General features: G+C 40.6%; 1 protein-coding gene across 7 annotated transcripts in view; it reads right to left on the bottom strand.

Annotated features, from left to right (window-relative positions):
* LOC110532416 (signal peptide, CUB and EGF-like domain-containing protein 3) overlaps positions 1 to 21,397 on the bottom strand; it is a 118,399-nt gene extending 97,002 nt beyond the window's left edge. For 6 of the 7 annotated variants that reach the window (XM_036988361.2, XM_036988364.2, XM_036988363.2 and 3 more), the window contains exon 1: positions 20,897 to 21,372. In XM_036988361.2, the coding sequence (XP_036844256.2) occupies positions 20,897 to 21,002 (106 nt within the window). In that variant the 5' untranslated portion in view covers positions 21,003 to 21,372. Of the gene's footprint in view, positions 1 to 20,896 lie in introns of all 7 variants that reach the window. The other variant, XM_090184801.1, reaches the window with a different exon arrangement.
* Between the last annotated feature and the right edge of the window lie 5,036 nt (positions 21,398 to 26,433).

Genomic DNA, 26,433 nt, shown 5'->3' with positions numbered 1-26,433 from the left:
ACATTAATCTTCTTTACATCTATCACTCCAGTCTAATTGCTATATTGTAATTATTTCGCCACTTTGTCCTATTTATTTCCTTACCTCCCTAATCTTACTACATTTGCACACACTGTACATAGATTTCTATATTGTGTTATTGACTGTACGTTTGTTTATCCCATGTGTAACTCTGTGTTGTTTCTGTCGCACTGCTTTGCTTTATCTTGGCCAGGTCGCAGTTGTAAATGAGAACTTGTTCTCAACTGGCCTACCTGGTTAAATATAAAAAATAAATGTACCTTATAGTACTGCTATATAACTTGCATTATATATCTAAATGTGATGTTATATACCTTATAGTATTGTTATACACCTTATATTGTTGTTATATACAGTACCAGTCAAACGTTTGGACACACCTACTCATTCAAGGGTTTTTCTTTGTTTTTTTAAACTATTTTCTACATTGTAGAATAATAGTGAAGACATTAAAACTGCGAAAAAACACATGGAATCATGTACTAACCAAAAATATACTTTAGATTTTAGATTATTCAAAGTAGCCTCCCTTTGCCTTGATGACAGCTTTGCACACTCTTGGCATTCTCTCAACGAGCTTCACCTAGAACACTTTCCAACAATCTTGAAGGAATTCCCACATATGCTGAGCACTTGTTGGCTGCTAATCCTTCACTCTGTGGTCCAACACATCCCAAACCATCTCAACTGGGTTGAGGTTGGGTGATTGTGGAGGACAGGTCATCTGATGCAGCACTCCATCACTCTCCTTCTTGATGAAATAGCTCTTACACAACCTGGAGGTGTGTTGGGTCATTGTCCTGTTGAAAATCAAATGATAGTCCAACTGAGCGCAACCAGATGGGATGGCATATCGCTGCAGACTGCTGTAGAAGCCATGCTGGTTAAGTATGCCTTGAATTCTAAATGAATCCCAGACAGTGTCACCAGCAAAGCACCCCCACACCATCACACCTCCTCCTCCATGCTTCATGGTGTGAACCACACATGCAGAGATCATCCGCTCACCTACTCTGCGTCTCACAAAGACACGGTGGTTGGAACTAAAAATCTAAAATGTTGACTAATCAGACCAAAGATTTCCACCAGTGTAATGTCCATTGCTCGTGTTTCTTGGCCCAAGCAAGTCTCTTATTCTTATTGGTGTCCTTTACTAGTTGTTTCTTTGCAGCAATTCGACCATGAAGGCCTGATTCACGCAGTCTCTTCTGAACAGTTGATGTTGAGATGTGTCTGTTACTTGAACTCTGTAAAGGATTTACTTGGGCTGCAATATCTAAGGCTGGTAACTCAAATGAACATATCCTCTGCAGCAGAGGTAACCCTGGGTCTTCCGTTCCTGTGGCGTTCCTCACGAGAGCGTTTCATCATAGCGTTTGATGCTTTTTGCGACTGCACTTGAAGAAACGTACAAAATTCTTACATTTTTCATATGGACTGACCTTCATGTCTTAAAGCAATGATGGACTGTCGTTTCTCTTTGCTTATTTGAGCTATTCTTGCCCTAATATGGGCTTGTTTTTTTTTACCAAATAGGGCTATCTTCTGTATACCACCCCTACCTTGTCACAACACAACTGATTGGCTCAAACATATTAAGAAGGAAAGACATTCCACAAATTAACGTTTAACAAGGTACACCTGTTAATTGAAATGCATTCTAGGTGACTATCTCATGGAGAATGTCAAGAGTGTGAAAAGCTGTCATCAAGGCAAAGAGTGGCTACTTTAAAGAATCTCAAATATAAAATATATTTGGATTTGTTTAACACTTTTTTGGTTACTACATGATTCCAAATGTGTTATTTCATAGCTTTGATGTGTTCCCGATTATTCTACAATGTAGGAAAAAGTAAAAAATTAAGAAAAACCCTTGAATGAGTAGGTGTGTCCAAACTTTTGAGTGGTACTGTATGTCACGCCCTGATCTGTTTCACTTGTCTTTGTGCTTGTCTCCAACCCCCTCCAAGTGTCGCCCATCTTCCCCATTATCCCCTGTGTATTCATACCTGTGTTCTCTGTTGGTTTGTTGTCAGTTTGTTTTGTTTGTAGAACCTACCTGCGTTTTCCCCCTTGCTCCTGTCTTGTCTAAGTTCCTGTCTTCTAGTTTTCCCGGTGTTGTCCCTGCTTGCCATCCTGTACCTTTTCCCCACTACTCTGGATTACCGACTTCTGCCTGCACTGACCCTGAGCCTGCCTGCCTGCCGTCCTGTACCTTTGCCCCTGTAAACATTGTTACTTCGACAGTCTGCATCTGGGTCTTACCTTAAATGTGATAGTATGCCGTGACTGTACTTTCAATAATCTGATGACTGTTATTTATCTAATCAACTAACTATGTTAAATTGTTACCCTTTTTTAAATTAATCATGCAACAATTAACTCATTCGAATTTGGGGTACTACGAGAACGGTTGTTTAAAGAGTTACCATCTCCCGAAATAAACTCTAAAGGTCTTTACCTATCACATCCATAAACAGTCAATTTATTAATCCTAACCTCGTATCATATCATCATTCTGAACAGTCGTAACCTTGCATCAGCAAAATCCAGAGCCTTACTTATGATTCAATACTACACAAATTGGTTTAATTAATTATTTACTAGCTAACTAAATGGTAACACAGAATTAACATGTTTCTCTCCTAACCGGGCCTTCTTGGAAAGGGGTTTGTTGGGCCTTTTCACGGCACGCTTGTAAGGCTCTGATTGTCCAAAGGGGTCCCCACCCGTCTTCTACTGTTTTCCTCTACAGACATCTGGGATCTGGTGACTTGCTGTGTAGTCCTGAACAGAACTACAGTGTATTCTACTTCCATTTGCTCTGGAAGATGCTTCTTTGAAGATAGTCTAGCCAGCCGTGTCGATGGTTCTCAGTGGGAGAGTAGCATACTATGGTGATTTGAGAAGGGTGGTAGAATGATCCCACTAAAATTTGCTTTTCTTGATACTTTACTTAGGATAGCTAATCAACTGTACCAGTGATTGTCCGGGAGGTGACTTTATCGTCTCTACCTCGTGTTGAGATTTCAGAGTTCAAACCACTTTAAACGTGAGCTGCAGCTCAATGTCTCTCTGGTCTGATATGTTAATTATTAACCCATCATTTTAAACAGTTTGTTAGAAAGGGAGGCTCCGTCAGGCTGACACGCTCTCTGACCTCACTCAGGGGCGTGGTTTGTCACTGTGCAAAGTTATGTAAAACTATGATCTCTTATGGCACAATGCATCGGATGGACACTTCACACTTTTCAAGTTACAGTATTTCCTTTATAACATTTTTTTTTACATAACAAAATAACACATAATATGACATTAGTGTTCAAACGAAGACACATTCCTCTGGTGAACATTGGAGAGGGAGAGAGCTGAATGTTCTGTCCTTGATTACAACAGGGAGTGAACTGTCAACCCCCACCAGTTCCCTTCTCCCCCTCTGTGGGTGAGAGCGGGTTTGGTTGAACCTATTTATTGCAAAGCTGATCTGACCTACTTGGATCCTCACAGGACAGTCATGACACATACCTTATACTGTATAGCTTATATTGCTGTTATACACCTCATAGTGCTGTTATATATCTTATAGTGCTGTTATATATCTTATAGTGCTGTAATTAAGCAATGAGGCCCGAGGGGGTGTGGCATATGGCCAATATACCAGGGCTAAGGGATGTTCTTATGCATAACACAACGCGGAGTGCCTGGACACAGCCCTTAGCCGTGGTATATTGGCCATATATCACAAACCCTTGAGGTGCCTTATTGTTATTATAAACTGGTTACCAAGGTAATTAGAGCAGTAAAAATACATGTTTTGTCATACCTGCGTTATACGGTCTGACATACCATATGCTGTCAGCCAATCAGCATTCAGGGCTCGAACCACCCAGTTTATAATAGACCTTATAGTGCTGTTATCTACCTTAAAATGTTGTTATACCTTATACTACATACCTTATAGTGTTGTTATATACCTTATAGTGCTGCTATATACCTTACAGTGTTGTTATTTAGCTTATACTATAGACCTTATAATGCAGCTATATACCTTATAGTGTTGTTATATACCTTACACTATATACCTTATAGTGAGTACTGTTGCAGTATATACCTTATATAGCTGTTATATACCTTATGGTGTTGTTATATACCTTATACTATATACTGTATATACTGTAACAGCACTCACTATAAGGTATATAGTATAAGATATATAGCAGCACTAGAAGGTATATAACAACACTATAACATATTTAACAGTAATATAAGGTATATACTGTAACATCACTCACTATACCTTATATTGCTGTTTTATACCTTATAGTGTTGTTATATACCTTATATTGCTGTTTTATACCTTATAGTGTTGTTATATACCTTATATTGCTGTTATATACCTTATAGTGTCGTTATATACCTTATATTGCTGTTTTATACCTTATAGTGTTGTTATATACCTTATGTTGCTGTTATATACCTTATATTGCTGTTTTATACCTTATAGTGTTGTTATATACCTTATATTGCTGTTATATACCTTATAGTGTCGTTATATACCTAATATTGCTGTTATATACCTTATGTTGCTGTTATATACCTTATATTGCTGTTATATACCTTATAGTGTTGTTATATACCTTATATTGTTGTTATATACCTTATAGTGTCGTTATGTACCTTATATTGTTGTTATATACCCAATAGTGTTGTTATATACCTTATAGCGCTGCTATGTACCCAATAGTGTTGTATTTTGCTGTTATATACCTATCTATACAGCCAGCGCTAACTGACATGACACTCTCCCCTGTGCACACAGCAATTAAATTCATTGGCGGCTGCTTTAGCAAGATATAGTACCAACTATAAAGAGGGCAACATAGCAATTACAGCAGAACTGTTAGTCTGATATTTTCTAGCTGCTTCCTGTCAAACTATGAAATATAAAGGGAATGGCTTTCTGTGTGCGAGTAGAGCATGGCAGTTCTAATCTGACATACACTGTGTGCACATGACATAGACTGACCAGGTGAATCCAGGTGAAAGCTATGATCCCTTATTGATGTCACTCGTTAAATCAACTTCAATCAGTGTAGATGAAGGTGAGGAGACGAGTTAAAGAAGGATTTTTAAGACTTAAGATAAATGAGACATGGATTGTGTATGTGTGCCATTCAGACAGTGAAAGGGCAAGACAAAATATTTAAGTGCCTTTCAATGGGGTAGTAGGTGCCAGGCGCACCGGTTTGAGTGTGTCAAGAACTGTAACGCTGCTGGGTTTTTCACGCTTAACAGTTTCCCATGTGTATAAAGAATGGTCCACATGGTCCACCCAAATGACATCCAGCCAACATGGGCCAGCATCCCTGTGGAACACTTTCAACACCTTGTAGTCCATGCCTGACAAATTGAAGCTGTTCTGAGGGCAAATGGGGGTGAAACTCAATATTAGGAAGGTATTCCTAATGTTTTGTACACTCAGTATATACAGCTCAAGGAGCTAATGCCAGATGAGTGAAATTCTATCAGGGCTGTCCCCGACTAAAGAAAATCTTGGTCGACCGAGAGTCATCCTGTTATTTCGATCAATTGATTGGTTGAAATATTGAAACTTATTTTTACACATAGAGGCAGTGTTTGAATAAAATCAACTACATATGCACTGAGCTTGTCTGATGCTTTAAGCACACTGCTTCATTAAATAATTAAGACACACAAATGACTCAAGAAAGAGCCCGATGGTCACACTGTGTTAAAAAAAATGACAGTGAGAGTCTGTGTGACTGGCGCATGTTGTCTTGCTCTCCTCCCTACTGCAGCGAAAAGGCACCAGAGCACAGCAAGTGTTTATTGCGCTGTCCGTGCTGGAGCTGCAACATTAGTTTCTTACTTGTTTCTGACTGAAAAGTTCTGCTTCTAAAATCCCTAATTTGTTAAGGAAAAACATTCCCTATTCCCTCATCCCTGCACTCTTTACATGAAACATGTAAGCATCGCATGCATGTAACCAATAGGGCCTGACCGATAGCCTATCATAATTACATCAATAAATTGCTTATAACAAACTCCGAACAGTAATGTCGACAGCAAAATGAATGCGGAAGACGTGAAAAAGAAACTCGAAATGGGCGAATGTTTGTTTACTGGTTGCTTGGGAGGGAAAGGGAAGTCAGATCTGTGGAAGACATTTGACATAGTTGTGGAGAAAGCATTCTGCGAGTATTATGTGTGCCAAACAGTTGCTGTTTGATTACAATATTACCATTTGCAACAGTGACAAACAACAGTAAATAAATAAGTCTACCAGAAACTGTTCATATATATTTATTGTTTTGGCTAATTATTCAAAGCTCCCTTTGTTATTTAATTTTAAAACTAAAATGCTTGATTGCATTTCAAAGCATGACTATCTCGTATGCTGTGTGATAGCATGAACAAATTAATGCTTGATTGATTGATACAGTAGCCTATTTTTTTGAAATATAGGCCTAAGTTAGTTAGGTTATCAAGACTAAACAGGAGGTGCTCTTAGTCCTACAGCTCGACAGTGCTTATACAAGGATACTATACTCAGCCTACTAATGATAATGACATTAATGATTATTATAATGATGATCACAATAATAATTGTACTAATAACAAGATCAAGAAAAGGGAGGGTATAGGAGCGAGAGCTGTGTGTATCTTATGTGTGACAAACAGGTGCTGTTAGATTACAATGTCATTTTTCTGCATGTTTGGAACAGTGAAACAATGTAAATAAATGATAAGTAATACCAGTCTGTTCTATCGAATTAAAAAATGGTAAAGCCTTTATTACAGCATAGCAAAGATTCAAAACAGCTGAATCTGTGAAATTACTATATCCGACATTTTGCATTTGCATGAGGCTTGGTGCTCACAGATTCAATCGGCTATTAAACAAACACTCAAACAGGCAACAGAAGCTAGATTCCTTATTTCTATAGATATATACGGATGATTTATAAAGCCAGGCACATTTAACACTTGATTATTGATTATAGAGCTAAGGCAAGGGCTGTTTCCTCGTCTCTGCTGCTACATTGTTCTCAATCCCAATACGCTGGTTAACTTTGCTGTTATGCACATAGCAACATAGGGAAAGGTGCCAATTCTACTGGGAACTAAGGAATATGTTTCAGAACCGCGGACAGCGGCCGTATCCAACGCGGGAGAAAGCACATTTTTTATAAAATAATATTTGATTTATTAGTGTTGCACCATTAGTTTTTACATAATATGACCATATACAATTTCAGTATCACATGTCTTAGAGTGATGGATTGTGCTATCCCCGTGGCCTCCAGAATGGATCAGTCCACTGAGACAGGCGCGACTGCTTGACTAAAGAAATCTTGGTCGACCAACAGCCTATCGACTAAGCAATCGACCAGTCGACTAAATGGGGTCAGCCCTAAATTCAATACACTGTTAACAAGTAGAACGCATTCTTCACTATGCTCAAATAGTTCTAATTACATAAAAGTGTCATTAGAGACAAACACTACCGTATATGGAAAGATTGTTAATTATGACGTGTGACTGACATCCATTACACAACTCTGTTTCACATGAACGGCATTGCAATGTAAGACAGTCCATCTGGCTTCTCCTAATAGAACCATCAACACACTACTAAAGATAAAATAAAAGGGAAATAGAGAAGAAAACTGTCAATTTAAGAGTACATGGAAGATATTGGTTGTCGAACGGGGTAGTGCAACGTCTGGCACAGACTTCGAGCTATAGGGTATATATACAGTATAAAGTGTTAACATCCTGGGATATCTTTCTACAATTATCCTCAATTTGAGAAGATCACAGCTTTTCTCATGACTCCTCTCATTGAGGACGTATCAGTTTCATTAGTGACGCCACCACTGTCGTTTCAGACCTAAAAGCTTCAGCCAAACTCCATGAACTGCACCAAATAAATCAGCTAGTTTTTTTCATACAAAACATTCCTTGATATGTTGTGTTTTTCCATTACTAAGCAGAACAAGAGCATTTCCTTTCATATACAGCAGTCCCCAAAGCTGGCGCTAACCTCAAGGAATGTAAACACAAGCAGTCTGTAAACAAGACTCTCTCTGGGCCCCCAACCCCCCTCCAACAAAACTGACTGACTGACCACCACAAACCAGCCTAATGACATCCCTCACTGACCCCAAATTTCAAAGAGAGGCGCAGCTGCATTATTAGGCCAGGCCAAAAGGGTCTCAGGAGAAAGAGGTGTAAGGAGGAGGAGGAACGTCAGAGACAATGGCAGCAAGGCTCTCCTCTGTCCTCCACTCCACTCGAATAATGTTGAGCCTTAGTTGTGGAGAGAACAGAGAACTAAAGCAGACAATGCCACAGAGCAGACACTCACTCAGTGGATCCCACCATTGCCAATCAGTGAGTCATGGAACAGAAAAATGGGGGGATTAATGATCTGAGAGCAGCCCCAGCTGTCGGCTCCTAACGGGGGACGGACAGGCCGGCCATCCAGTCGCTTGGAAGTTCTCCTCTCCTTGCTGGAGCCATCAGCACTTTGAAGACGGGGTTGTAGAGTGGCTCGGGCCCAGGGCTCAGGGCCTGGGTTCAGTGTACCATCAACTATGTTCTATATCCTCCCACTAACCGATGGGGACGCTGTCAGTGCCTCCACACAGAGAACAAAGGGCACACAGAGAGAGAGAGAGAGAGAGAGAGGGGAGAGAGAGTGGAGGAGAAAGTGACAGAGAGAAAGAGAAAGACAGAGAGGGAGGGAGCTATCATACGTCCCACCACAGCGCAGAGAACAAGTATTACAGGCCTCATTTGAAGCACACTTATTACTTTACAACCCAATAAATAAATGGGCTTCTAAGAGCTAGGGGTCTCCATTTGGGAGGGTGTGGAGGAACAGCCTGAGTCTGGCCCCATTGTTTGGATTTGTGTGTTGAGTGTGTGTGTTGAATGTAATCATGGCAGTAAATGTTGGTGTTTTCACGTGCTTGTCCATGTATTTATGTAGGAAGGGAGGGAGGGTGAGTGTGTATGTTGGGACAGATTTTCACTGTGCTGTCCATGTAGAAGCTACCTCCTCTGTCAGCATTAAGACCATCCTAATTGAGCATAGGAGCGCTGGAGCACTGGCATTGTGGGGTTGATCTGCTGGGTGCTGATAAAGTGGTTTCTCTGCTCCAGGGGAGAAGAAAAGGTGCCATGACAGAGTTATGAGGCGTGTAAAAAACCTGATTGCTTCCCCTGGGCAGTGGGCAGGTTCTGAATGCCCCATGACAACCCAGACCTGATTGCTTCCCCTGGGCAGTGGGCAGGTTTTGAATGCCCCATGACAACCCAAACCTGCAGACACAATCTCACACATCCAGAACAAGGCTCAGATGCCAAGGAAGGAGCACTACTTCAGTCAAACCCCCAAACCGACTCACAAATTACATCTAAATAACTTATTTCATATAACGTAATACATATTTCTCTTTTGGAGGGAGCCCCAAATCTTGTCAATCAATTAGAACCTGTGTCTGACAACACTGCGTACTGGCAAACCGTTTTCATTGGCTAACCCAAGCAGCGTTTTCTTAACAACCTAGAGTGTAACAAACACCTTAGAACAAACAGACTTGTGTTTTTCCTGAGCTCAACACAATAACAAAAATGTTACCCCTTCACCCAGGCCAGATGGATACATTTGCTGTGAACGCTTCTGACATGTTCTCTTTAGTAACCAAGAGTGGATCAGTCACAGAGAAAGAATAGTGATCCCATGCAGTATTTTCCTAGTTCTGACACTTTAAATATTTCACACACTGTTGGCAAGGAGAAAGTGCATTGGTTTTACATTCCAGCAGCCAGGATGAAAGCAATAGACTGGCCAGTGGTGGGGCCACAGAACTGGCCTGGGTCATAGCCTGTGCCAGACAGCCCAGCTTTTACACATGGCTGTAAACATGCATGCTAACTGGCTTACTGTGTCACGGCCGTGGAAAGAAGTGGACCAAAGTGCAGCGTGGTGAGCGTACATTTTCCTTTTATTTAAAAGGTCGCCAACAACCGTGAAGACACAACCGTGAAGCTTACAGGGCTATAGTGCCACTAACAAAAGTCAACTCCCCACAATGACAAAAGGGAGAAAAAAAAAGGCTGCCTAAGTATGATTCCCAATCAGAGACAACGATAGACAGCTGTCCCTGATTGAGAACCATACCCGGCCAAAACATAGAAATGCAAAAACAGAAAACAGAACATAGAATGCCCACCCAAATCACACCCTGACCAAACCAAATAGACATAAAAAGGCTCTCTAAGGTCAGAGTGTGACAGACTGTGTTGTTTTCTACCATGCTTTGCCTCCACTATGCCCCTCTAGAACCTCTGTCAAAGAGAAACTTAGAAACAATAGCATCATAGACAATAAAGACCATGGCAGTCCCACTCATTAGGCAGGATTATGCGGCAGATTAACGAGGGCGGCATTTTCTGAGCTAAACTGACCAAGACACACCACAAACAACCACACATAAAACCTCACAGAATTCTGCCCAAAAACAATGGCAATTTCTCTCAACCAGTGGCATATGGGCTTTTTAGGTGAGCGTTGATGTGATAAGCAATGCCCACTTTGCCCACCTGTGATAAGCAATGCCCACTTTGTCAAAGCCAAATATTTTGATTGTCCATTCCCGCCTTTCCAGGGTGCTGTTGGAGAGACCCATCACTGTGGTGTCCACCAACGTTTAGTCCACAAATGATCTAACATAAATGGTGTAGCAGATACTGTATAGGATATGGTATAAAGAGTAGGTGGCTTTTTCTGTAGCCTATTCTGTAGGAGATAAAATGTATGGCAATTATTTGTTTTATTTTCTTATTTTTTTTATTGCAAATAGATTGGGGCTTCTATCAATTGAAATTGTCTGCATCATTTCCAATCCTCCAAATATATATATATATATATATATATATATATATATATATATATATATATATATATATATATATATATATAAATAAATATTATTTTAAATATACAGTTGAAGTCGGAAGTTTACATACACCTTAGCCTGACTCAGTTACACCAGCTCTGTCAGGAGGATTGGGCCACATGGATAAGCATTCATAAAATTCTATTTCGGCTGACATGGTTGCTACACCCACAAGCCAATGTCTTTTGGACGTCTTAATTTGGTCCTGTACGGACGTCTTTTTTTGGTGTTTTACAAATGGTAGGCTTACCAAATAGACGGGCATTCCTAAAATTATATTTCAGGGAACACTGTAGGCTACACCTCAGTAAGCTTGGACCGACTCCAACGTCTTTTTTGGTGCACTCCGGACTGGCCTTGATTTCCACATTGTTTTTTTAGTCCAGTCCGGACCAAATCTTAACCAATCATAGATGTCTATGTTTGGATCAGATTTGGTTCGTTCCAAACTAGAGCTTTGGCGGTCATGAAATTTTGTCAGCCGGTTATTATCAAAAGACTGCCGGTCTCAAGGAAATTGACCATAAATTAACATAAACACGTTTAGCATCTCCAAGGTCTCCACACATACAAGCTGCATACAGTGCCTTGCGAAAGTATCCGGCCCCCTTGAACTTTGCGACCTTTTTCCACATTTCAGGCTTCAAACATAAAGATATAAAACTGTATTTTTTTGTGAGGAATCAACAACAAGTGGGACACAATCATGAAGTGGAACAACATTTATTGGATATTTCAAACTTTTTTTAACAAATCAAAAACTGAAAAATTGGGCGTGCAAAATTATTCAGCCCCTTTACTTTCAGTGCAGCAAACTCTCTCCAGAAGTTCAGTGAGGATCTCTGAATGATCCAATGTTGACCTAAATGACTAATGATGATAAATACAATCCACCTGTGTGTAATCAAGTCTCCGTATAAATGCACCTGCACTGTGATAGTCTCAGAGGTCCGTTAAAAGCGCAGAGAGCATCATGAAGAACAAGGAACACACCAGGCAGGTCCGAGATACTGTTGTGAAGAAGTTTAAAGCCGGATTTGGATACAAAAAGATTTCCCAAGCTTTAAACATCCCAAGGAGCACTGTGCAAGCGATAATATTGAAATGGAAGGAGTATCAGACCACTGCAAATCTACCAAGACCTGGCCGTCCCTCTAAACTTTCAGCTCATACAAGGAGAAGACTGATCAGAGATGCAGCCAAGAGGCCCATGATCACTCTGGATGAACTGCAGAGATCTCTGCAGAGATCTATGGACTCTGTCCATGGGACAACAATCAGTCGTATATTGCACAAATCTGGCCTTTATGGAAGAGTGGCAAGAAGAAAGCCATTTCTTAAAGATATCCATAAAAAGTGTTGTTTAAAGTTTGCCACAAGCCACCTGGGAGACACACCAAACATGTGGAAGAAGGTGCTCTGGTCAGATGAAACTTTTTGAACTTTTTGGCAACAATGCAAAACGTTATGTTTGGCGTAAAAGCAACACAGCTCATCACCCTGAACACACCATCCCCACTGTCAAACATGGTGGTGGCAGCATCATGGTTTGGGCCTGCTTTTCTTCAGCAGGGACAGGGCAGATGGTTAAAATTGATGGGAAGATGGATGGAGCCAAATACAGGACCATTCTGGAAGAAAACCTGATGGAGTCTGCAAAAGACCTGAGACTGGGACGGAGATTTGTCTTCCAACAAGACAATGATCCAAAACATAAAGCAAAATCTACAATGGAATGGTTCAAAAATAAACATATCCAGGTGTTAGAATGGCCAAGTCAAAGTCCAGACCTGAATCCAATCGAGAATCTGTGGAAAGAACTGAAAACTGCTGTTCACAAATGCTCTCCATCCAACCTCACTGAGCTCAAGCTGTTTTGCAAGGAGGAATGGGAAAAAATGTCAGTCTCTCGACGTGCAAAACTGATAGAGACATGCCCCAAGTGACTTACAGCTGTAATCACAGCAAAAGGTGGCGCTACAAAGTATTAATTTAAGGGGGCTGAATAATTTTGCACGCCCAATTTTTCAGTTTTTGATTTGTTATAAAAGTTTGAAATATCCAATAAATGTCGTTCCACTTCATGATTGTGTCCCACTTGTTGTTGATTCTTCACAAAAAAATACAGTTTTATATCTTTATGTTTGAAGCCTGAAATGTGGCAAAAGGTCGCAAAGTTCAAGGGGGCCGAATACTTTCGCAATGCACTGTACAAGCCACTGATGTGTGCCTTTGGAACATATACACTTAAAAAAGTATAATAAATACATTTAATATACACCATCACAATAAATACATTATTTATTTTGTCAGGTCTGAAGAAACATGATATGACAAAAATGTATTTCAGAAGAATAGAATATGAATTGTTATCTCGCTCTGCTCCATGCCATAGGCTGTAGGCTTGTTAATTTAGCAGACAAGATATGCTTATAAGTCCCGTGCCCTTGTTTTATTTTATCTGATTTTATAGTAAGAAGAACATAATTGAACTTAGCTGAATAAAAAATCAAGTATATTTTTACCATTCTGGAGCGAGTGCACATATGAAATGGTTATGTTTGAGCGTAGAAGTGATCATTTGAAATAGGTCAATTTAAAGTTATTTGGCAACTTTGGTTGTGAATGATACAACATTTAGAATGTCTTAGAACTCAAAAAATATATGGGCTGCATGATGTGACAATAGGCTATTGATGGTTTGAGAAAGTAGCAAAAAAAAGCTTGGGCTCTGTTCCTTGCCTCTGGCTGCACAGCTGGTCTCTCATCAAGGGATCATATTTTCACCCATCATACTATTCTCAATTGAATCTTGTCTTTACTAATACAGTAACAGTCAAAAGTTTGGACACACCTATTCATTTCAGAGTTTATCTTTATTTGTACTATTTTCTACATTGTACTCTCTGTTCATCATATATGCATAGTCACTTTAACCATATCTACATGTACATACTACCTCAATCAGCCTGACTAACCAGTGTCTGTATGTAGCCTCACTACTTTTATAGCCTCGCTACTGTATGTAGCCTCGCTACTGTATATAGCCTCGCTACTGTTATTTTTCACTGTCTTTTTACTGTTGTTTTTATTTCTTTACTTACCTATTGTTCACCTAATACCTTTTTTTGCACTATTGGAGCCTGTAAGTAAGCATTTCACTGTAAGGTCTACCTGTTGTGTTCAGCACATGTGACAAATAAACTTTGATTTGATTTGATTAGACTAATAGTGAAAACTATGAAAAAACACACATGGAATCATATAGTAACCAAAGATGTGTTAAACAAATCAAAATATATTTTATATTTGAGATTCTTCAAAAGCCACCCTTTGCCTTGATGACAGCTTTGCACACTCTTGGCATTCTCTCAACCAGTTTCATAATGTAGTCACCTGTAATGCATTTCAATTATCAGTTGTGCCTTGTTAAAAGGTCATTTGTGGAATTTCTTTCCTTCTTAATGCATTTGAGTCATTTGTGTTGTGACAAGGTAGGGGTGGTAAAAGACCAGGTCCATATTATGGCAATAACAGCTCAAATAAGCAAAGATAAATGACAGTCCATCATTACTTTAAGACATGAAGGTCAGTCAATCAGGAAAATGTCAAGAACTGTCAAAGTTTCTTCAAGTGCAGTCGCAAAAACCATCAAGTGCTATGATGAAACTGGCTCTCATGAGGACCACCACATGAAAGGAAGACCCAGAGTTACCTCTGCTGCAGAGGATACGTTCATCAGAGTGACCAAACATGAGCAATTGACATTAGGCTGGTGGAAATTTGTCCTTTTTTCTGATTAGTCCAAATTTGACATTTTTGGTTCCAATCACCTTGCCTTTGTGAGACACAGAGTAGGTGAATGGATGATCTCTGCATGTGTAGTTCCCACCGCAAAGCATGGAGGAGGAGGTGTGATGGCGTGAGGGTGCTTTGCTGGTGACACTGTTTGTGATTTATTTAGAATTCAAGGTATACTTAACCAGCGTGGCTACCGCAGCATTCTGCAGTGATACGCCATCCCATCTGGTTTGCACTTAGTGGGAGTACAATTTGTTGTTCAACAGTACAATGACCCAACACACCTCCAGGCTGTGAAAGGACTATTTCACCAAAAAGGAGAGTGATGGAGTGCTGCATCAGATGACCTGGCCTCCAAAATCACCTGAACTCAACCCAATTGAGATGGTTTTGGGATGAGATGGACCACAGAGTGAAGGAATACCAGCCAACAAGTGCTCAGCATATGTGGGAACTCCTTCAAGACTGTTGGAAAAGCATTCCAGGTGAAACTGGTTGAGAGAATGCCAATGATTTGTTTAACTCTTTTTTGGTTACTATATGATTCCATATGTCATTTCATTGTTTTGATGTCTTCACTATTATTATACAATATAGATAATAGTTTTAAAAAATAAAGAAAAACCCTTGAATGAGTAGGTGTGTCCAAACTTTTGACTGGTACTGTATGTGAAAGTTTTGATTTAGAATGGCCCATTATCAAATGGGCAGGAACCGGGCAGGGGGAAAAGTACATGTCATCTGTATGCACTCCAATAGCAAATGGAGGCTGCGCACTTTCTGCTGGTCCATTTTTGCCAGGTAGGCTACTTCGGTTTTATACAGTAGTGGAGCATGTGCTTAATATGAGCAGCTGAGAAATAAATATAAAAACACTTATTTCACTCCATGCATCAACCACTGTTTGAGGAGCATTCTCTCCCTGCGCGACAGGTGATATTCCCCCCAAACTCTGTATGTCATGGGCTCTCAAACCTTGTTGTTGCAGCTACCCAATGCTTAATTTGGGAAACGAAGTGAAATCTGTTCGGGAACATCGACACTAACATGTTTTCACAACAAAAAAATATTTAACTCAAGTGTTGGCAGCCGCTCTGCGGGCTCGAGAAAGGAATAAAGTAGAGAGAGGAGATAGAAATGCATAGTGGTGAGATACTCTGTTTTGCTAAAAATGTGTCACCCAATTAATTATGACAATATGAAAAAAATCCCTATTACTAGGCTATTCAAAATTGCCCTGCACAATCTATGAACCAACAGCATGGCCTAGGGCTACACATTCTCTCCAAGACTCCTAGATCGACATTTTGTAGCGTAGCATATTGTAACCAGTCCATCCAGTATGCATAATAATACAGTCCACACTCAAAGGCAATTACTCAAATTAGTTTAATTTTGGAGTATAGGCTAGACCAATTATGTACCAAAGACATATTAAATCAGTTTTGTTTTATGTTTTAATTAAATGCGTAATGGAGGGACAATAGAGCCCTGAGTACCAGGCCATTAGGACCTAATGGACGGACAATAGAGCCCTGAGTACCAGGTCATTAGGACCTGATGGAGGGACAATAGAGCCCTGAGTACCAGGCCATTAGATCCTGATGGTTGTTAGCCTGAGTACCATGCCATTAGGACCTGATGGAGGGACAATAGAGCCCTGAGTACCAGGCATTAGGACGTGATGGAGGGACAATAGAGCCCTGAGTACCAGGCCATTAGATCCTGATGGTTGTTAGCCTGAGTACCATGCCATTAGGACCTGATGGAGGGACAATAGATCCCTGAGTACCAGGCATTAGGACGTGATGGAGGGACAATAGAGCCCTGAGTACCAGGCCATTAGAACATGATGGTTGTTAGCAAGTTGGGTACTACCAAAGCATGTCCAGAGTGCATAACAGCCATAGTCCAGACAGCCCTAGTCCAGACAGACCTAGTCCAGACAAACCTAGTCCAGACAGTCCTAGTCCAGACAGCCCTAGTCCAGACAGCCCTAGTCCAGACAGCCCTAGTCCAGACAGACCTAGTCCAGACAGACCTAGTCCAGACAGACCTAGTCCAGACCGGCACTTACATATTTTGTCTTGCCCATGAATGGCACACATTCACAATCCATGTCTCAATTGTCTCAAGGCTTAAAAATCCTTCTTTAACCTGTCTTCTCCCCTTCATGTACACGGATTGAAGTGGATTTAATAGGTGACATCAATGAGGGAACATAGCTTTCACCTGGATTCACCTGGTTAGTCTATGTCATGGAAAGAGTAGGTGGTTTAATAGTTGTACACTCAGTGTATATCAATATGCAAACTAGACCAATATCAGATCTATGCTTGTCCTAACGTCATCCCCACCACATGTCGTTAAAGATCAAAGCCATGTTCACTATTCAGACTGTATATTTGTCTTGGACGGAACTGTTATCAATGGTTTCAACCACTCAACCACTGCAGAGATTATGATCTCCCTCCTTTCACTCAGCTGCTCTGTAACAACATGTACAGTGGTATTGGAGCACCACTTCACAGGCAGGTCGTATGCCAATATCCATTCTCAGAGTGGTAAAGCACAGCTAAATTGATTGTCTACTCTACACTCATGAAGATCAATGACGCTGACAGGCTTCCATGACGACCGTGATGTATTGATTAGGAAGAAGAAAAGGACAGCAAAGAGAAAAACATACACAACAGCAGCAAATATCTTAAGAGATGTAAATGTAATTTCATACACCCATTTGAATATGTGACCTGGAGCTATATTGAGTAAATAATAAAGAAAAAGTATTCTGAGTGCCAAATAGATATGCCAAAACCCCTGAATCCCTAATACCTTGGCAAACTGAAAGGGACTTTGACATCAGTGCGCTTTTGAAGGCACATATCAACTCTGTGAGTAGATAACAATACTGTAATAGCACAACAAATACCACGGCTGTCTAGACAAATGAATGCTCACAGCCAGCACCTAAGAGTGAATGTGATGAGATGAGTGCCAAAGTGGGAAAGGACTGGCCATGGTCCACGATGATCACAGAGAATAGAATGTTGTCTCCACAATAGTTGCATTCTTCTTCTGCGGTGTTCTTAGGGTGGTCCAAGCCCAGAAAGCTGAGCAGGAAGAAAAGCACCATTTAAACAGATATTTCCATGTGGCTTCATATGTGGTTACCAGGAACCATTACCAAGAGATCACAAGAGATGTCGGTATTTGACATCTTCATTAATTGTACAGCTTTGACTTTCACAGGTGAATGCCTGCAATATTTGCTAAGAAAAGCAGTGCAAATCTATTAACTTCTTCACCTTCCACGACAGAGAATGTATGAGGACCAGACAGATCTAATGATTTACAACTAGAGGATAACAAAATGAGGAATAGGAGCCCCATTAAATAGAGCTTGTGCATGCCTGTAACACACACACACAGCCATAGCCTATGGCAGACGGTGGAATCAGACATGACTAATTAATTTAGTATAAAGGAAAGAAAAAGAAGACAAAGCAAACAAAGAAGATGAGGGATAAAAGCAGAAGGGGGGGGGGGGAAACCTCTGGCCATCCTTCCATCCCATTCTTTGTGGAAGACACACCACTTCTAGGCCTCCCTCCCTCGCTCCACTTGGGCCTCATTTTGCTGAGTCGCTCCCTCCAGGCCAGGGCTGGTTGGTTCCCACATTGTGGCTCAGGGCTGAGGGCTGCTGCCTCTGGCTCCCTCCCTGGCTGCAGTAGGAGCTCTGCCTTCCAGAGAGACCCTCGGGCCCAGGAGCAAAGGTTACACCAACACAGCCAACGCTCTGCACCGCACCACAGCATGTCAGGACATCACCAACGGTTGCCTTGGCGCTGTATTAGCTAGCCAGGAACTTCCGACTTGAGGTTAGCTCAAAGACTCAGTGATTTGCCTTGTCCGAGGCCCTTCACTATTTTCCTTTTTCCTTTCTCGCTCGCTTTCTCTCTCTCCACCAGCACCTCTAACCAGTCTAATTTCCCTTCTTCATCTTCCTCTTTTTCTACCTGTTCTTCACCATATCCTCCACAATATTCCTTAGTTCATTTGATGAAGGACAAAGGGGCTTGTCACCAACATCTTTGTTGAATCAATATTGACCTGACAAATTGTACCTTTTATTGTTCCAGTATCTGTCTCTCTCTCTTTCTCATCTCTCCTCTCTCCTCTCGATCTCATCTGTCTCTCTCTCTTTCTCATCTCTCATCTGTCTCTCTCTCTTTCTCATCTCTCATCTCTCTCTCTTTCTCATCTCTTCTCTCGATCTCATCTCTCTCTCCCTCTCTCTCTCTTTCTTTCTCTCCTCTCGATCTCATCTCTCTCTCCCTCTCTCTTTTTCTTTCTCTCCTCTCGATCTCATCTCTCTCCCACTCCCTCAATCTTTCTCCCTCTCTCATCTCTCATCTCATCATTTCATCTCTCCTTCTCCATCTCATCTCTCCATCTTATAGATGTCTAAAGATAAAAAGCCATACAAATATTACTAACTGCACATTATTCATAGACTATCCTCCCACTCTTAAGACTTCTGTATTCACAGAGTTCATTCTCTGCCAGGCTACTGTATGTCACTTAGGCTGCAAACAGGTGCATGCCATTACTGAGTGATAACACTGTTCCGGTAACATTCCACATGACAAGCAAGTGTGTAATCGATGTTGTGGGAAATTAAGTTAGAAAAAAGTAATTATAATTGCAAAATGTAAATATTCGGTTTTCTCACAAGTGGGGGCCGACCACCCAGGATGCTAAATAGTCCCCCCCCCCCCCCCCCCCACACACACACACACACAACACACACACACACTCCTGGCCCAGGGATGTCTTTTTGTGTCTATCTGTGTGTGAAACATAACCAAACATAATCAAAGCTGCTGAGGCTTGCACACACACACTGTGCTCTGTCCCTGGCATATATAGATGTGGTTGCTACAGATTGACGTGAGTAAGCATATTCTTATTATTCTTATTATTTAAAGAGAGAAACAGACAGAAGAGGGGAAATAGTAAATAGGTAAGAAAACAGCACCTAGGCAGCAACTTATTTCAGCCCTTTTATTGTGTGGATGGATGACTTATAACTGCAAGTAAAGTGTTGTCCTATGATCTGCATCGTGCTCGCATTTTCATTGACTTTCATTACCCTAATCCTCAACATCTTTAGTCTGAGTGCTCAATGAGGATTTGGAGTTTTTCACCTTAACGCCTTGAGGCACAATCTGTGTATGAATCAAACAGAGGAGGCAGGACATGAAAGCATCCTGGGTGCAGTACTGTAGCCTAGCTCAGTGGAGGCTTTGACAGAGAGACTAGGGAGAGCCCTGCTGCTCCATGTGAGTGTTACAGAGGGTTTTCAAATACTTGGCTTGGTAGTGATAAATACATATTGATGGTCTCTCTCTCTTTCATTAACAACTATTCTGTTCTTGAAGTTCTCAACAAACCTGTTCTGTTCACACTGTTGCTGTTTGAAGTGTCGCCAGTTTATCTCCATGGTGAGAAAATGGGAGTGTCAGGGGGATTTAAACATTGATTAACGGTTTTGGATCAGACCTATAAAACAGGTTAATTTGCCACTTTTGTGCCAGTCTCAGAAAAGTGCAGCAGTAGCTTAACCATCATGGGGAGACAAATATAGTCTGGGCATGCAACAGAATAAATGATTTCCTGATCTCAGGACACATGCCAGTATAAAACAATATTTAAACAGAGTGGAATTTCCTAGGTACTTAATACATAAACATATTTTGCATCAGCCTTCTAAAATAGTTTTCCATTTGCTTACCAGTGTGCCTGTTCATTAAATATAATATAATGCTGAATAGGATTAATGAGGCATACTTTGTTTTTTTTTATATTTTATTGTGAGATGCTGAATTTATTGGTGTGTGTGTGTGTGTAATCTTTAAAACATTAACTAATTTGTAACTCAATGGTCAGGCATTAGCTTACAAATTCACAATGCACAGCGGATTGAGGTAATGAAATCTGCACTCAATAACCATAGCTGCTCCCCAGGGTCTGAAAGATAAAGCCTGGAGAAATAAAGGTATTTTGATGGGAAAACTTACCTTGAGTGGATTTGCCTCCTGAAGCGCAAGCTGGCTGTTGGACAAAGGCAAGCAGACAGAAACCGACTAATCCAATGCTAGCGCGCATTATAATGTGCAAATGCATGGCTATTTTATACTGTAGTTGGACTGTTATAGTTAAACACCCACTTTAAAACGCTTAACACGCACAAACGGACGGTATTTTTTTTTTATAAGAAAAACGTGTTCTACCTTTAAAAATATATTGTGGTAATATGTCCTTTCCTTTGTGTCTGTTTATTGTGTTTCAAGTGATCGGGTTTTGCGGAATGCCCGACAATGTGCAGCAATAGAGAAGCGGTGTTCTGTGATCCTGTTCGACCCAGACCAATTTCAATATAAGAGAGAGGCAGAGGGACGTTTGAGAGAGATGGAGTGAGGCAGAGAGGAGGAAAGGGGTGGAGAGATGAGGATCCGCGCATTGCTCCTGCTCTCGCTCTCCCACACGCGCACTCGCTCTTTCTCCAACTACTTGCAAGTATTTATTTTTCTGCAGGAATTTACAATCAGCTGCTGGTTGGAACGAAGTCGCGGGTTGTCATGGAGGAGAAAGGTCAAACTCTGGGTGCAATCTATGGACCGCGCGCCACACCACAACCAACTTGGACACTTTCCCCACAGACAAGGAAAAAGAGCGGTGCGGAAGAAAAAAAATGAAAACCTGCAACTGACACATACAATGACAAATATAAGGAGTTGTGTTGATAGCACCCGATGCACAATGATCGCGAACAGGTTGTAGTCTCAGCGTGTGCTACGCGAGCTTTCGTGTACACTCTATCTCCCATGATTGCTTCTCATACAAACTTATTATTACCTATTTTTGCCATCTCACAAAAAGCCAGGAGCAAATCGCATTCAAAAAGATCTAGAGAGCAATAAACACCATGACATGATCTGCTATTTAGCAATAGCTTGCAGGAGATTCAGTTTAATTATCACACCTTTCTCATATATTTATTCTGCTGGACTTACATGCTGGCTTTACATAAATGAAAAACACAAGTCATAGGCCTACTCCTTTTTCAAATGAGTTTGTAATTTGTCTGCACCACCACTTGAATTTGCCTATTGCTGTACCCATGTGTAGGCTACACAAGGCAGACACAGAACAAGTATTACATTTCCCTGGCCACACCTCACACATAGGTTTTCACATCTTCTAAAACCCAGCAATGGATATCTCCAAGCAGCCGGCATTTCACATCACCTGCCTGTTAACATCCCTCAAATGATACATTTCCTTTTTATTTACAGCAGGCCAAGCCTATACTGCTTGCCTCCTAGAGGATAAGTGTCCCATTAATGAATATGTCTTTGTGTTGTGCAGCTAGTCTCTACCTCCTTGTCTCTTTTAAATAATCAATAAAAGCTGAACAAAAGGAAATGCAAACAAGAATCAGCATGTTCCTGTTCTTTCGTTGTGGCAGTGCATCATGGGTGCTTTTCAACTTGAGTTAAAAGAAGCCTGGAGATTGGAACATGGAGATTAGATTCAGCACTGAATCAGTATTAGACAGAATATATGCTTATTATATTTCATCTCCTCTAGGATTTAATCTGCTGTACTGATGCATTACGCTTTCAGTTCACTTTTGTTTTGAGAAAGATAATGCTGAATAATGATGTTCTCTAGCTCCCCTGTTTTATTTCTCTTTAATCAAAAATGCAATTAGGGTCTCGCATTAAAATTGATTTGGAGATTTAAAAAAATCTATTTTCTACAGGCTTAGTAAGATAACGGAAACTTTTGATAGCAAACAATCTGATAAAAGCTTTGCCCATAAAGATGGATATCTCTGTGGCTGATAAAATGAAAACATTTTTCAATTGTTCAAAGGTACAGAGGAACATTAAGGTTTCTTTCTTATTCTTTTTTTTTTTACCCAAGTTTAATCTTCGATTAAGTATTTGTTCTTTGTTTTTGTCTTGCAGGATGGAAGACACTTTCTGGCAATGTCTAATGCTCCATATTAATATTTGGGTGGTAAAATGAAGCCTGATCATATACTATTTTATGGACGTGCATCTAATTTTGAAGAAAAAAATCAACATGGATGGTACTCCTCTGTTGTGAACCTTCATGTCGTGAATCTTAATGGTTTCCCTAGAGTTGTTTTTATAACCAGGAATAATCAGACAAAGTATAAAAATGCCATTTAAAAGAAATCCCTCTTGGTTTGTAACATACATAATTTGAAAGGATTCATAGTAATGACCATTCAGATCCAAATTATGAAGTCTGGCAGCCTGGCCTGTGTAATTATAATAACATCTGTCAGAAGAAATATGTAAATATCCATATCCCAAACCCCAAATCTCCAGGTAATTGTGAGCCCCTGTATAACCAAATGAGCTGAGAATCACTGGGGAGCCAGAGAAAGTCAGGCCACAGTGGCAGGGGGGCCTGAGCCTGGGAGCTGTAAGTGATGCATAGTTTTTCAAATAGGTACAGCAGTAACACTTACTTCATTAATGGTAGAGGGGTGTGCATGGGCATCACTCTACACACAAACATACCTATTTTTACTTGAACAGACGCATAAGAGAAGCCCAGGTAATGTTTAATTTATGACCCTAGTTGTCATGAAAGGACTTCAGTTACACTGTGAATCCGGAGGAAAAGGAATGAGTGTGCCGGTAGGGTAAAGAAAGAGACTGGGAAAATACAGCTGCAGGCTGCAATACAGGCTTCTCCTATTAGATAAGCACACAGCCACACTATGTAACCAAATGGCATCATATACTTCAGCAACGGGACTCACTCCACCATACCATTTTACATGTAGTAGTGCTTGCTTAAATTTACAGTAATGCTTGCTTACATTTTCCTACAACACTGATGTTGCAAACGCCATGCTCTAGCAATTGAGCCACACAGGACCAAGATGGTACATTACTCATTCCCCATCTTCTCCCTCCAAGCAACACAGCAGGGTATTTGGGCATTGACCATGCTAGCTCCACAGGGGATCAGATGGGGGGAGGTAAACTTAGAATCGATTGAGGGTTAGATGATTTGGAACCTTTGCATGAGTAGGAATGTCAATCTCCCACATGTTTTGGTGGTGACCTATTTGAAAGAGCTAAATAGGCTGGGTAAGAGCTGCATACTCAGTAGTGGCTTTACTGTACAGACTGCAGAGCATCTCCACGAATCCCCCTATGATCAACTAAGTTCCAGCCTGAGGCAGACCTTCCACACAGGTACAATCAGAGGATGAGACCTGCCAATCTCCCACACAGGTACAGTCAGAGGATGAGACATGCCAATCTCCAACACATATACAGTCAGAGGATGAGACCTGCCAATCTCCCACACAGGTACAGTCAGAGGATGAGACCTGCCAATCTCCGACACAGGTACAGTCAGAGGATGAGACCTGCCAATCTCCAACACAGGTACAGTCAGAGGATGAGACCTGCTGCAAGAGCGACCAGGGATTATGGGGAAGTACCATGACCTCAGTGTCTAGCTATACGACACAACGTGTATGCCTTTATCCCAGTCAGCATTTAACAAGGCCTACAGTAGATGAGGGTCATAGATTTCTGCTAGGTTTGTATCTTAACCAAGTAGAAAAGCTCACAGTAGAATGACATGAAACTTTTCTCCTTTTGAAGAAAGACGTTATTTGAAAATACATCTCTAAGGCGTTCATTCACTCCTCTCCGTCTGATCCCTAGAACTTAACCTTGACAAGCAAACCGACGAGAGAAAACACAAATGCAGAGATGGTGCAGAGATGCTTTGTTGAGTAAAAGTTGTCATACAAAACATTCAGACTAAGTGGCACAGGTCAAGATCAGTCCAAACATCTTTTTTTTACTCTGGAGAAAATAAATGATTCCTCTGAAAGAGATTTAAACAACCATGCCACTCTGAGCTCTCTGGGTCACTCTCCCATATGAAAAAATACTATAGGTGTCACGCCCTGATCTGTTTCACCTGTCCCTGTGATTGTCTCCACCCCCTCCAGGTGTCGCTTATTTTCCCCAGTGTATTTATCCCTGTGTTTCCTGTCTCTCTGTGTCACTTCGCCTTGTATGTTTACCAAGTCAACTAGCGGTTTTCCCGTTCTCCTGATTTTTGCTATTCTCCTTTTTTTGGTCCTCTGGGTTTTGACCCTTGCCTGTTTCTGGACTCTGTACCTGCCTGCCTGACCGTTCTACCTGCCTTGACCACAAGCCTGTCTGCCACTCTGTACCTCCTGGACTCTGATCTGGTTTTGACCTTTTGCCTGTCCACGACCATTCTCTTGCCTACTCCTTTTGGATTAATAAACATTGTAAGACTCCAACCATCTGCCTCCTGTGTCTGCATCTGGGTCTCGCCTTGTGTCATGATAATAGGATACTATGGTATAAATACTATAGTATTCACTGTACTGTAGTATTTACAGTTAACTATAGTATAAATACTGTAGTAAAATAACTGTATTATGTACTATAGTAATTAATGTGCTGTTTTTGCAGAATGTAGGGGGTTTCTAGAGTTTTTCCTAGCCACCGTGCTTCTACACCTGCATTGCTTGCTGTTTGGGGTTTTAGGCTAGGTTTGTGACATGAGCTGTTGTAAGAATGGCTTTATACATTTACATTTGATACATACTTAGTATATACATAGTATACTATCAATACATTTGATTAATAGTATACTGTTGTATTTACTGTAGAGTTTTTGGAGAATGTAGTATCCTGCAGTATTTACTGTAGTGTTTTTGCAGACATTACTGTATTTACTGTAGTTTTTTTGTTTTACTATCTTTGACATGAAAGAGGAGGCTTCCTCCTTCAGAAAACCTACTGAAGAAATACTAAAACAGAACATTTCCATAACCTGTAGGTAGGATTGGAATCTGAACAGAAAGTTCAGCACTTCTGCTCTTTTCTAGGGAACACAATATGGTCTTGTAGGTTTCTCACTTAGGGGTGGGACAAATTACAACATGGGGGAGGGGAATGGGCAGGGTACATGCAAATGATGTACTGTAGTATTTACTATAGTTAAAAAAGTGTAGGGTTTTTGCAGACTGTAGTGTTTTTGCGGACTTTACTGTAGTATTTCGTAGTTTTTTTCCTTCCAGATAATACTGTAGTATTTACTGTAGTATTCAACAGTATACTACAACATTCTATAGTAAGTACTACACATGATAGAGGGTTACTACAGTGTGTAGTATAGTATTCTACAGTAGCTTATACTACAGTTCATTATAGAATTCCACAGTAAGTACTGAAGTATTCTACAGTATACTGTAGTATTTTTTCAGGTGGGCAGGGTCAGCCAAGGTTTCACTTTTTGAGGCTGCAAAACAAATTGGTTTTTGTTACTCAGCTTTAAGACTTAATTTTAAACCTCCAGTGGAAGCAGGTTGACGTTTATACAAGGCAAAATAAAACACAATTCAACAGTTCAACATTTATACTGTTAACTGGATGCATCTGTTAATTTAAGTGGAGGCAATTCCTCTTATTAATGAGGTACAAATTACCAACATTTTGTACACAATTAA

Source organism: Oncorhynchus mykiss, chromosome 9 (genome assembly GCF_057628025.1).
Source record: "Oncorhynchus mykiss isolate SJ-2025 chromosome 9, ASM5762802v1, whole genome shotgun sequence".
Taxonomy (NCBI): Eukaryota; Metazoa; Chordata; class Actinopteri; order Salmoniformes; family Salmonidae; genus Oncorhynchus; species Oncorhynchus mykiss.
This window is presented reverse-complemented; position numbering and strand designations above follow the sequence as displayed.